Raw genomic sequence first — 12761 nt, 5'->3', positions numbered from 1 at the left:
ACCAAAAAAAATTTTTTTTTGATCTCCCTACCAGAGCTGCACACCCACGCATAATAATCCGAGGTTTAGACACTCTCCTGGGGGTTCCAAAATGGAGAGCCACAGCTCCAGGCGTGGCATCTCTGCTGTGTCTCATCCTCACAGCCCACTCTTTAACCCAAGTGAGTCCTCGCTGTGACCAGCCCTGACCATTATCCTCCAAGTCTATGCTGGGAAAGGATCCCCATTGGTGATCCAGTGGCCTCCAAGAGTGTCCGAGCACCCATTCTGCTCTGGTTGCCTGAGGCCTGACTCACACCTGCCTCTCTGTACCTTCCCCATCTCCTGTGTGTGCCGTGTCCCTCTCAGCTCCTTCCCTGGCCAGGGATTCAACCAGGTGCTAAGGAATGTGCCCGGGCCCCTTTAATTCAACATGGCCCCCCGCATGAGCATTCCTGCCTTGTCACCTGTTTCTCCTCTGTTGTCCCTTGCCTTCTGTCCAAGTCACAAGCCCAAATCACTGACTTCTCATTCTCCACCCTGCCCACATTCTCCTGGCCCTATGCACCATTGTTTGGATATATGGTCTCGGCCAGTGTCAACCTCTTCCATGTGCGTGGCTCTCTGACCCTGTCTACCTGCAGCCCACCACTCTATAGACCTTTAAGTCAGAAAGGAAGTCCCATCCATAACTGAGGGCTAACTCCACAATGCATGACCCGTATACCTCAACAAGGAGGGGCCAAGGGGAGGGGGTAAGTCACGGATGAGCCTAATAATGGTACCAAACTGACTGTATTTGCTGAATCCAAAACTAATTAATAAAAAAATTAATAAATAAATAAATAAAAAGAAAGGAAGTCCCAAGATGCAAACCTTATTGGCCATTCCTCTCCACTGACTTGTCTCGCAGACCTCATGATGCATCCCCTGCCTTATCGCCAGCAGCATTGCCTACCACCCACCACATATGTCTTGAGTAAGCAAGAAACAAAGTCTAGGGAACTGGGGAGATGGCTTAGTGGGTAGGAGTACTTCTTGCCCAGGCACGAGACCTGGAGTTCAATCTGCACCACCCATATAAAAAGCCACTTATCCCTGTAAACCCAGCATTGAGGGGAGCAGAGGCTGGAGGATCAAAGGGACTCAATGACCAGGCTAGGCAAAAATAAGAAAAAATAAAAATAAAAGCCAGGTGTGGTGGTGTACACCTTTAATTCCAGCACTCAGGAGGCAGAGATAGGAGGATCGCCATGAGTTCAAGGCTACCCTGAGACTACGTAGTAAATTCCAGGTCAGCCTGGGCTAGTGAGACACTACCTTGAAAAACCAAATAAAAAATAAAGAAAACAAGCAAGCAACAGGTTCAGTAAGAGGTAAGAGACTCTGTCTCAGGACTGGAAAGATGGCTTAGTGGTAAGGCAAAGCGAAAGGACCCAGGCTTGATTCCCCAGGACCCATGTAAGTCAGATGCACAAGGTGGCACATGTGTCTAGAGTTTGTTTGTAGCAGCTGAAGGCCCTGGCATGCTTGTTCTACCTGCCTCTTTCTCTCTCAAAGAAATAAATAATTTTTAAAATATATTTTAAAAGGGCTGGAGAGATGGCTTAGCGGTGAAGGCACTTACTTGTGAAGCCTAAGGATCCAGGTTTGATTCTCCAGGTCCCACCTAAGCCAGATGCACAGGGTGGTGCATGCACCTGGACTTCATTTGCAGTAGCTAGAGGCCCTGACTTGCCCATTCTCTCCCTCCCTCTCTCTCTCTGTCTCTAAGAAATAAATAAGATATTAAAAAAAAAGAGACCCTGTCTCAAGGAAGTAGGGTGGAAGAACGATAGGGGAGGATGTTGCACGTGCCCAGGGTGTGTGCATCTACACATACACACTTGCACTCACCACATATGCTACATACACTGCACACACAAAAAGAATCAAGTCAGGCTGAAGAGATAGATGGCTTAGCAGCTAAGGCTCTTGCCTGCAAAGCCAAAGGACCCAGGTTTGATTCCCCAAGGCCCACATAAGCCAGATGCACAAGGGGGCAGATGCATCTGGAGTTTGTTTGCAGCGGCTGAAAGCCCTGACACACCCATTCCCTCCCTCCATCCTTCTCTCTCACCTACATCTTTCTCTCTTTGTCTCTCAAATAAATAAAATAAATGTTAAAAAAAAGAATCAAGTCTAGGACTCTGACATCAACTCCAGGGGTTATCAGTGAGACTGTCTGGAGTGCCAGGTGATTCCAGTTTATTTTCAGACAGAAGTGACAGGGAGCAGCGAGGCTGTGGAGAGCTAGAGGTGGAGGGTCAATCTGGAGTTCTTTCATCCACTCTCGGGCCTCCCTGCTTAGAGCTGTCATTTTTTCCAAGCATCCAGCCCCAGCTTCCTGCCTCCCCTCTTCCTCAAAGTCTCCTTCTCTTGCCTTTCTATCAGTCCCAAGTCACAGAGCCTCAGTTCCTCTTCAGTATAATAAGAATGATGACGCTGGGCGTGGTGGCGCACGCCTTTAATCCCAGCACTTGGGAGGCAGAGGTAGGAGTATTGGTGTGAGTTCGAGGCCACCCTGAGACTACATAGTTGAATTCCAGGTCAGTCTGGGCTACCTCAAAAAAAAAAAAAAAAAAAGTTTGTTGAGCAAGTGAGGGCAGAATGATCCTGGGCGTTGGGAGTTGTGGGGGCCATGGCACGCTGGCACATCCTGTCCAAGGGGCCTACCCCAGCCCATCGTTGCCAGATCACCTGCTATCCCGACTTTATAGAAATGTCAGTTTTTCAGTGATAGCAACTAATTCACAAAGCATAACAGCATTGTGCAGAGGCTGAGAGTGTGGCTCAGTAGCAGAGCACTTGCTTAGCATTATGGAGGCCTTGGGTTCACCCCCCTGCAAAGAATGTGGACAAGGTGCTCCCTGCCAGGGACGCTCACCTAGCCAGCATAGCCTGTCCCCCTCCCCCTGCTCAGACTTGTGGCACTGATCTCTTCCCAAGGGCCCAGGAAGCCTGGGGGGGGGGTGGCCTGGGCACCTTCAACTGCACCATGAAGTCTCAGGGATCCCTGCCTGTGGTTGCCTCTACAGGAAGGTGACGCGCTAGGAGCTATGGAGAAGCTGTGCCGGCAGCTGACCTACCACCTCAGCCCACATTCACAGTGGAGGCGGCACCGGGGGCTGGTGAAGAGGAAGCCGCAGGCCTGGTGAGTCACAGTCCTGTGTGGCAGGTCTGCCCTGCCCCGGCCCCAGTGACTGATACCCTCCTGGGACAGGGTGCCTAGGAAAGGGCCCTCATCAGAACTGATGTCTGGAAGCCTGCCTGAGAAGGTTAGAAAAGCAGCCCAGTGGGTATTCCAGGTCCATGAGAGATGCTGAAACAAGGTTCCTGGTGCGGAGGGTGAGAGCTGGGGACGTATGCTCCACGTAGGGCAGCTGAGAAAGGGGGATGAGTTTCTAACTCTCCAGCCCGAGCTAGGTGTGGTGGTACGCACCTTTCATCCCAGAACTCAGGCGAAAGTAGAATTACAAGAATTCCAGGTCAGCCTGGGCTGCTTTAATCCCAGCACTTGAGAGGCAGAGGTAGGAGGATTGCTGTGAGTTCAAGGCTACTCTGAGACTACATCGTGGATTCCAGGTCAGTCTGGGCCATAGTGAGACCCTACCTCGAAAAACCAAAATAAAAATAAAAATAAAAATAAAAATAAAGCTCTCTAACATGGAAGCATTTGACAAAAATCCAACATCCCTTCATGATAAAAGTCCTACAGAGACTGGGAATAGAAGGAACATATCTCAACATAATAAAAGCTATTTATGACAAGCCTACAGCCAACATAGGGAAAAACATGAAGGGTTTCCACTAAAATCAGGAACAAGACAAGGGTGTCCACTGTCCCCACTTTTATTTAATATAGTACTGGAAGTCTTAGCTATAAAATAAGGCAAGAGACACACATAAAAGGGATACAAATTGGAAAGGAAGAGATCAAGTTATCATTATTTGTAGATGACATGATTCTTTACATAAAGGACCCTAAAAACTCTACTAGCAAACTGTTAGAGCTCATAAACACCTATAGCCATGTAGCAGTATACTAAATAAATACATGGGGCTGGAGAGATGGCTTAGCAGTTAGGGCATTTGTCTGCAATGCCAAAGGACACAGGTTCAATTCCCCACAACCCACATTAGCCAGATGCACAAGGGGGCGCATGTGTCTGGAGTTTATTTGCAGTGGCTGGAGGCCCTGGCATGCCTATTTTCTCACTCTCTCCCTCCCTCTTTCTATGTCAAATAAATAAATAATAAAATATTTAAAAATAAATAAATAGGGCTAGAGAAATGGCTTAGCGGTTAAGCGCTTGCCTGTGAAGCCTAAGGACCCTGGTTCGAGGCTCGATTCCCCAGGACCCACATTAGCCAGATGCACAAGGGAGCGCACGCGTCTGGAGTTCATTTGCAGTGGCTCTCTCTCTCTCTCTGCCTCTTTCTCTCTCTGTCTTGCTCTCAAATAAATAAATAAAAATGAACAAAAAATTTTTTAACTATCATTTAAATAAATAAATAAATACATGGAAATCAGTAGCCTGCCTTTATGCCAACAACAAATACAGAGGATGAAATCAGAGAATCACTCACATTCACAATTGCATCAAAAAAAAAAAAAGTACCTTGGAATAAACCTAACCAAGGAAGTGAAGAATCTCTACAATGAAAACTAAAACACTCAAGTGAGAAATTGCAGAAGACACTAGGAAATGGAAAAACATTCCTTGTTCTTGGACCAGAAGGATCAATATTGTGAAAATGGCAATCTTACCGAAAACATTCTACACATTTAATGTAATCCCCATCAAAATTCCAATGCCATTCTTCATGGAAATAGAAGAAACAATCCAAAAATTAATTTGGAAGCACAAAAATCCTCAAATATCTAAAACAATTTTGAGCAACAAAAGTAAGGCTGGTGGTATCACCATAACTGATTTTAACCTATACTACAGAGCCATAGTAACAAAAACAGCATGGTACTGGCACAAAAACAGACATGTAGATCAGTGGAACAGAATAGAGTACCCAGATATAAGCCCAAGTAGCTATAGCCACCTGATCTTCAACAAAAATGCCAAAAATACTCACTGGAGAAAAGACAGCCTCTTCAGCAAATGGTGCTGGGAAAACTGGATATATATCTGCAGAAGGATGAAAATAGATCCTTCTCTCTCTCCATGCACAAGAATTGGCAAGTTGTATTAGTTTTCTTGCTGTGACAATATCCCTGACAAAAGCAATTTAGGAAGAAAGAGTTTATTTTGGATCCATTTGGCAGTTCAGTTCATCCACTGTGACAGTGAATGAATGGCAGCAAAGAGTTCACATTGCATCCAGTCAGGAAGCAGAGAAATGAGGCCTGGTGCCACCCTCAGAGGGGTCTTGCCACCTCACCTAACCTAAGCTAAACACTCCTTCACAGACATGAGTCTATGACACTACTTATGATCATACCTGAAATCTCAGCATTTGGGAGAGTAAGGCAGGAGGATTGTCTCAAGTTTGAGGCTAGCCTGAGCTACAGGGTCTTACTCTCCCTGCCAAAAACGTTCTCTGGGAAGTCCCATAAGGGGGACCCAGAGCCTGTGCCTGGATTGCAGTAGCAAAGACCCTCCTGTGGCCTCTGAAGAAGACTAGGGGGCTACAGCACCACAGAAGAGCAGGCAGCACTGTGGGGAACCAGTGGGAGGCAGGCTTCCCACAGCAAGCTCTCTTGCAGACTGGCTTGTCTGCTGAAGACAAGGCCTTGGTGCCACGTCCTGGTGGCTCTCTGCAGACTGCAAAGTATGCACAAGAGCATGATCTCCCATGCCCAAACTGAGAGAAGACAGGGATCCTGGGGAGGCCTCACTAGTTGGACAGTGAGGGGCTGACTCTACACGGGTGGGGTCAGAACAGGAAGCTATGAGACCTGAAATGCCACAAGGCGGCTTTGTGAACTAGTTCTTTACTGTCACAAAGCTGGAAGCTAGAAATTTGAACTCTAACACATCTTCTGTGATCTGATTAACGCGGGTCCTGGGGAATTTAACCTGGGTCCTTAGGCTTTGCAGTCAAGCACCTTAACTACTAAACCATCTCTCAGGCCTCCTCATCTTTTTTTACTGGGGGCAAGGGTTGTATGCTGTGTCAATGGCAACATCAGCTTCAGCTTTTGTTGTTGTTGTTCATTTATTTGAGAGCGACGGAAAGAGGCAGATATACAGAGAGAGGGAGAATGGGCGTGCCAGGGCCTCCAGCCACTGCAAACAAACTCCAGATACATGCACCCCTTGTGCATCTGGCTAATGTGGGTCCTGGGGAATCAGGCCTCAAACCGGGGTCCTTAGACTTCACAGGCAAGCACTTAGCTGCTAAGCCATCTCTCCAGACCCAGCTTCAGCTTTTTGTTTTGTTTTCAAGGCAGGGTTTCTAGCTCAGGTTGACCTGGAATTCACTGTGTAGTCTCAGGGTGGCCTTGAATTCACTGTGATCCTACCTCTGCCTTCCAAGTGCTGGGATGCCACCATGCATGGCTTCTGTAATGTGGATTTCATTATTTTTGTTGGTGGTGTTTTTTGTTGCTTTTTTTTTTTTTTTTTTTTTTTTTTAAGGTAGGATCTCACTCTAGCTCAGGCTGACCTGGAATTCACTATGTAGTCTCAGGGTAACCTCGAACTCCTGGCGATCCTCCTACCTCTGCCTCCCAAGTGCTGGGACTAAAGGCGTGTGCCCCCACACTCAGCTTTTTACATGGGTGCTAAGGATCAAACTCAGGTCCCCATGCTTACTCAGCAAGCACTGTTACCCACTGAGCCATCTCCACGGCCCCTTGGGATGGAGTATTTTTGAAACAGTCTATTTAGTCCCAAGATGGCTTTGAACTCACAATCCTGCCTCAGCTTCCCAAGAGCTGGGATTACAGGCATGGTCCCTGCCCAGCTAGGGGCCTCTTCTGTTCTCCCAGCACGTGCACACCCAGGCTGTTTATTTTATTTTATTTATTAGAGATCGGCAGACAGAGAGAAAGATAGAGGGAGAGAGAGAATGGGCGCGCCAGGGCTTCCAGCCTCTGCAAACTAACTCCAGACGCGTGCGCCCCCTTGTGCATCTGGCTAACGTGGGACCTGGGGAACCGAGCCTCGAACCGAGGTCCCTAGGCTTCACAGGCAAGCGCTTAACCACTAAGCCATCTCTCCAGCCCCAGGCTGTTTTGTAAATGAAAGCCTGCTCACTCAAGGTGGCTTGTCATCATACCCTAATGAAATCTAAGTCCCTCATCCCTTCACTGGCCTCACTTCTCCCACCCTCCCTATCAGCCTCCCAGCAGAGTTCTACACAGAGGGTCAAGGCCTTTCTACACTCTCAAGTTCTCATGGCCCATGCCTTTTTTTTTTCCCCATGTCAGCTCAACTGCCTCAGAAGACTACAAGCTTAGTCTTATTCTTCTGTTCTTGCCTAGTGATATAGATGTGCTCTTGTCCAGTGTTTACTGATCTGAGTGCAAAGAGGGAGCTCAAGCATTTGTTAAAGGGTGTAGATCCTGTCATTTTACTGGCCCAGACCTCAATGCTGGGGAAGTGGTGGTTAGTTCAAACCCTTGCCTGACTCCACCATACTTATGTGGGGCTGGCTATTAATGACATTGATAATAGAAGGCCACACAAGTCATGCTGAACCTATGCCAGGCTGCACTCAAGCAGATTAACGTTCATGCCTTGAAGGTCACCTTCAAACTACCTAGGGCTGGACCCAATGGGGGGGAGGGAGGGGGTTGGCAAAATAAGTGAACTTGGGACTTGTCCTAGCTTCAGAAGTACCCAAGGTTAAGGGCTTAATTGGTTTGGTAAAGTGTGACCTCTATAAACTGTTGGTATGAGCAGGCTGGGAATCCCACCACCTTCCCTACCTCCCCCATGGCTGGGGGAGTCAGGGCTGCCTGGGGCACTTGGAAACCCAGAGAATGGTTCTCACCAGTGGAAGCAGGGGAAAGGGAACTCGCTTACCACCAAGGCAAAGGTTTGGGCTCTAGAGCTAGGGGTAGCCAATGGCCAATCTGCTGTCCTATGGCCTCTGAGGATCTCCCACCCCCATCTGATTGAGAGATGAGTTTACAGAATCCACTCTCAACCTAAGTGACTAAAGAGCAGCAAATATTCACTCATTCCCTACAGAAAGCCCTATTCTACATGCTTTGCAAGTATTGTTCCCACAACCACCCCATGGCATGGCAGCTCCCCTTCTGAGGCGAACAACTGTGACAGGGAAGGAGTGAAGACAAAAACAAGCATTATACAGAAACATGTGGCCCCCTTCCTTTGAGGACCCTCAATAATGGCAGCCTAGACCACTGTTCCTGTGGGCATGTAGGTTGATTGTTCCATACTGGCACTTTCAAGGTTTGCAAAAATGGTCTCTAGAATCAACAGAGGTCTGGCTCCACAGTCCCCACTGCTGCCTCTGGGGGAGGTGTGGGGAAGGCCTGCCCCACTTGCTTGAACCTTGCCTATGTCTTTCCTCCAGTCTCAAAGCCGTCCTGGCTGGGAACCCTCCAGACAACACAGTGGATCTGTCAGGCATCCCGCTGACCTCCCGTGACCTGGAGCGGGTAACCAGCTATCTGCAGCGCTGTGGAGAGCAGGTGGACAGTGTGGAGCTGGGCTTCACAGGCCTCACAGACGACATGGTCCTGCAGCTGCTGCCAGCACTCAGCACTCTGCCTCGCCTCACCACGCTAGCCCTCAATGGCAACAGGCTGACCAGGGCCCTGCTGCGTGACCTCACTGACACCCTTAAGGACCCCAGCAAGTTCCCCAATGTCACATGGATTGACCTGGGCAACAATGTGGACATCTTCTCATTGCCCCAGCCCTTCCTGCTCAGCCTCCGCAAGCGCTCTCCCAAACAAGGCCACCTACCAACCATCCTCGAGCTGGGAGAGGGACCAGGTAGTGGGGAGGAGACCAGGGAAGGAAGTGTGTGCCCGCAGGACCCTGGAGGGAGTCCTACAGCACCTGCCAAAGGTCTCCAAGCAAGTAAGGAGGCTGTAATTCAGACGTGACATGGAAATGGAATAGGGAGTCTTTGTGAGATAACTGGCTCAAGTTATGGGCTACTCCATCAGGAGGTTCAGGGCATTGCAAATTAATAGCCTGGGCAACCCTACCCACAAAAAGGCAGCCTGTAGCACCAATAAAGGGGTGCTTCCCTTTGGCCCTCTTCTCCCAAATCCTAGTACCTGCCCCTGAGGTACTAGGATTCCCAGCTCAGCCCCAACTCCCCTTGTCCAGCCAGAACTGCACTAATCTTACCAGTTTATAAAGACCATTTTCCACAATTTCAGTTCCTAGAGTGATAAATACATCCCTAAAGCCCAAAACAGAAGCCAGGACCACTGGAAATCGGGAACTAAGGGTTCCAGATTTTAGTCATCAATCAGAACTCGCAGGACAGAGACAAGTGCAGCGGGCCTACTGGGAAACTAAAGGCAAAACAGGCCTGCAGCATCAAGAGCTGGCCTACAGCCTCCTGGCAGGTAAGATGGAGGCTTTGCATGGTACTACCTAAGAGCCAAATTATGACTCAAATGCATCAATGGACAGGCAGCAGGGACTAGGATCAAGCATAGGTGCCTTAAATGCTTTGAACTTTTGTCCTGAGTCTATAGTTGTGAGGCAGCTTAGACCGACCCTAAGTTTACAAGCGTGAATGTTAAAGCTGGACTGCTGATACTGACACTGCTTAATTTCTTCAAATACACACTTTTAAGAACCAATACCAAAGACCATGCTTTTATTATAGTTCTAGTTAACTGCACAAAGTTAATTTTTAGAACAGCTTCTTGGCTTAAAAAGCCCATTACTCCAAGTACATTGCCAAACAATTTTGTGAACAGTTCATTATTAAAAAGGTATAAAAAAAAGCTTCTGGAAGGCAGATTGATGAATACCCGAGTGTGCCTGTGTAGTAAGTCGTTAAGCCATCTCTTGGCTGTCAAAGAACGGCCAGATACCAAAGCTGCTGGTTCTTTGCATCCTCTGGGGAAAGGTAGCCTGCAAAAAAATCTAAGTGTAAGGATCACTTCTGTTCCAACTAACAGCATTAGCAACAGAATAGATATCTTCAGAAAACCATAGGCTCACCACCACCAATCTGCCGGTAATTCCAGCTATTTTGGGTGATTTCATCATATGATATCTTTTTATTCAAACAGTTATCTGGCTGCTTGTTATTGACTGTGAGGAATTGTTTGAATCCAGACTTACCTCCTCCTAGGCTGAGCTGGCACCAACTGGAATGCTCCAGTTCTCAAAACCTGGGGGATGGCAAGGCACACATTGAAGTTGGACTGCAAGAATAGAATAGTATTTCTATTAAAAGCCTTACTTAAACATTTGAATAGAATAGTGTTTCTATTAAAAGCCTTACTTAGACATTTGAAGCCACTTAAGACTAAAAGTGCACTTCCAAGTTCTTTGAAAAGTCTGATCTTAGGGCTGGGTGTGGTGGCACATGCCTTTAATCCCACAACTCAGGAGGCTATCCTGAGACTAGAGTGATTTCCAGGTCAGCCTGGGCCGGAGTGAAACACTACCTCGAATAAACCAAAAAAAGGTCTGTTTCATCTTTTAAAAAATTTCACGAGGTTCTTGTCCCCTTTGCAGGAATGAGAAAAAACTTCCACATCCGGAGGCTATTTAATGCCCAAGATTAGCAAATTCAGCCCTTTTCTTTGCACTTGCTCTGCTTCCTCATGCCCACCAACATTAACCATTACTTCATACACTTGTCAACCAAATCTGACCCAGCTGCTCGTGTCTCAGACCAAAGCCTACCTCATGAAGGGTGCCAAAGGCACTCTGGCTCTAATCCTGTCGATCCTCCACGGTCGAGTCCAACCTGAGAACACACGCAATTCTGTCACAGTAAATCAAGTTCTCCCCAACCACCAGCAACTGGTGAGAGCTCGTTGACTGCAATCAGCCAGGAGTAGTTATCGTCAGTTATCGCTTCTGACGGCACTTCCTAACAATTATTTTCATCACAGCAGTCAAGCAACCCTGAAAGCAGACTGAAATATCTAAAACCAAGTTTCAGCACAGGAAATTGCTTCTGCATAAAGCAGTAAATTTTAAATGCGGTTCCAGTAGCTCCTCCTATATGCAGGACACCCCAACATGTTAAAGTGTATTGCAACTGCGGCTCCCAATACCTAACCTTAGCACATGCAGTTTAACTATTTGTAGCTACCCATTAAGACTCCCGAAACCAGGCCCTTACCTCATGCCGGAATGTCGCGCTCTTCTCTGAAATGACCAAAAAAAAAAGCAAGATTTCAGGGCAAATTAAACCATGCTCAACAACAGGCCTATGTCTTTAGCGACTGCAGTCAGATAAGAATAAACGTCGTCAGTTATCGCTTCTGACGGCACTTCCTAAGACTACTATCATCAGAACAGTCAGGACTGCTCCTCGTGGCTGCACCGAAACCCTCCCACCGGCTGCACCCCAATCTCCAGCTACATACCCAGCTGTCCCGCGTTGACGCCGCCTCCACGGCGGGCCTGGACCCTGAGCTCCAGGCTGCACGGATCCCGGGCTCCGGCGGTTCTACCAGGGAAAAATAAAAACGCAAAATCAAATGAGCCTCCGCCCACGCCGGCGCGCGGGCCCGGAGCACCTCCGCCTTCACGGCAGTCCGACCCCGCTCCGGTTTAGCTCCCCGCCCATGGTAAGCCAGCACAAAAAGACTCACCTCCATGGTGCCACGAGGAAGAGGACGCGGGCGCCGAGACCACAGGCTCTTAAGGAGTCGGGATGTGCCACTCCTCACTGTATGGGGGGGGTGAGACTGGCAAAGACTCACGGGAACCTCCAGCCCACTTAACGATGACGCCCCCCGTCCTAATGAGCCTGTGGTTTCTCCCACGGACCCGGGAATTCTGGGTAGAGAAGCTCTGGGAGGAGTTCCACGGCGCCTGCGCAAAAGCTTCGGCGGCCGTGCGGGGGAGCTCCTGTGTTACTGCTGGGCTGTGAGGTCTTGAGTGAATTATTGGTCCTTTATGAGCTTTCTTTTTTTAGGCTTTTTTTTTTTTTTTTCTCTTCGAGCTACAGTCACACTCATTCCTAACTGGTCTCGAACTCACAGCAATACTCCTACCTGTGCCTTCCAAGTGCTGGGATTAAAGGCATGCATCCCACACCCGGCCTTTTTCTAGACTTAAAAAAAAAAAAATGTTTTTTGGGCTGAAGGGATGTCTTAGCTGTTAAGACATTTGCCTGCAAAGCCAAAAGACCCAGGTTCGATTCCCCAGGACCCCGTTAGCCAGATGCACAAGGGGGTGCACGCGTCTGGAGTTCGTTGGTAGTGCCTGGAGGCCCTGGCGCGACCATTCTCTCTCGTTCTCTGTCAAGTAGATAAATAAATACGAATAAAAATAATTTTTTTTTAAAAAAAAAAAGATATTTTTCTTGAACCGTGGTCCTTTGGCTTCACAGGTGGAGCCAGGAGAATCCAGAAGCTTGCAAAACAGTGAGACTGCAACAAAAACAGGGAAGAGGGCTGGAGAGATGGCTTAGTGGTTAAGCACTTGCCTGTGAAGCCTAAGGACCCCAGTTCGAAGCTTGATTCCCCAGGACCCACATAAGCGAGATGCACAAGGGGGCGCATGAGTCTGGAGTTTGTTTGCAGTGGCTGGAGGCCCTGGTTCACCCATTCTCTCTTCCTCCCTCTCTCTGTCACTCTCAAATAAATAAAATAA

General features: G+C 48.2%; 1 protein-coding gene, 1 long non-coding RNA gene and 3 other non-coding genes across 8 annotated transcripts in view; 1 reads left to right on the top strand and 4 right to left on the bottom strand.

Annotated features, from left to right (window-relative positions):
* The window catches only part of Lrrc75a (leucine rich repeat containing 75A), a 52883-nt gene extending 43106 nt beyond the window's left edge, over nt 1–9777 (top strand). For all 3 annotated transcript variants that reach the window (XM_045131304.1, XM_045131305.1, XM_045131306.1), the window contains exons 3-4: nt 3057–3172; nt 8524–9777. In XM_045131304.1, the coding sequence (XP_044987239.1) occupies nt 3057–3172; nt 8524–9061 (654 nt within the window). In that variant the 3' untranslated portion in view covers nt 9062–9777. The remainder of the gene's footprint in view (nt 1–3056; nt 3173–8523) is intronic.
* LOC123453691 lies at nt 9776–11788 on the bottom strand. Of its 2 annotated transcripts, none has more exons than XR_006632926.1 (6): nt 11756–11788; nt 11528–11610; nt 11281–11306; nt 10836–10899; nt 10266–10348; nt 9776–10052 (listed from the first exon to the last, which is right to left on the bottom strand). It is a non-coding gene; the product is annotated as an uncharacterized LOC123453691 (long non-coding RNA). The 2 variants fall into 2 exon arrangements; XR_006632925.1 differs by having other exon boundaries at nt 10266–10315; nt 11756–11784.
* LOC123453941 lies at nt 10121–10192 on the bottom strand. The gene has a single exon (XR_006633107.1). It is a non-coding gene; the product is annotated as a small nucleolar RNA SNORD65 (small nucleolar RNA).
* Nucleotides 10978–11049, bottom strand: LOC123453907. The gene has a single exon (XR_006633078.1). It is a non-coding gene; the product is annotated as a small nucleolar RNA SNORD49 (small nucleolar RNA).
* On the bottom strand, nt 11388–11458 carry LOC123453908. The gene has a single exon (XR_006633079.1). It is a non-coding gene; the product is annotated as a small nucleolar RNA SNORD49 (small nucleolar RNA).
* Nucleotides 11789–12761: the final 973 nt, after the last annotated feature.

The sequence above is a fragment of the Jaculus jaculus genome, chromosome 12 (genome assembly GCF_020740685.1).
Source record: "Jaculus jaculus isolate mJacJac1 chromosome 12, mJacJac1.mat.Y.cur, whole genome shotgun sequence".
Taxonomy (NCBI): Eukaryota; Metazoa; Chordata; class Mammalia; order Rodentia; family Dipodidae; genus Jaculus; species Jaculus jaculus.
Note: the sequence above shows the minus strand (reverse complement) of the source record. Positions and strands in the feature narration are given on the sequence as shown.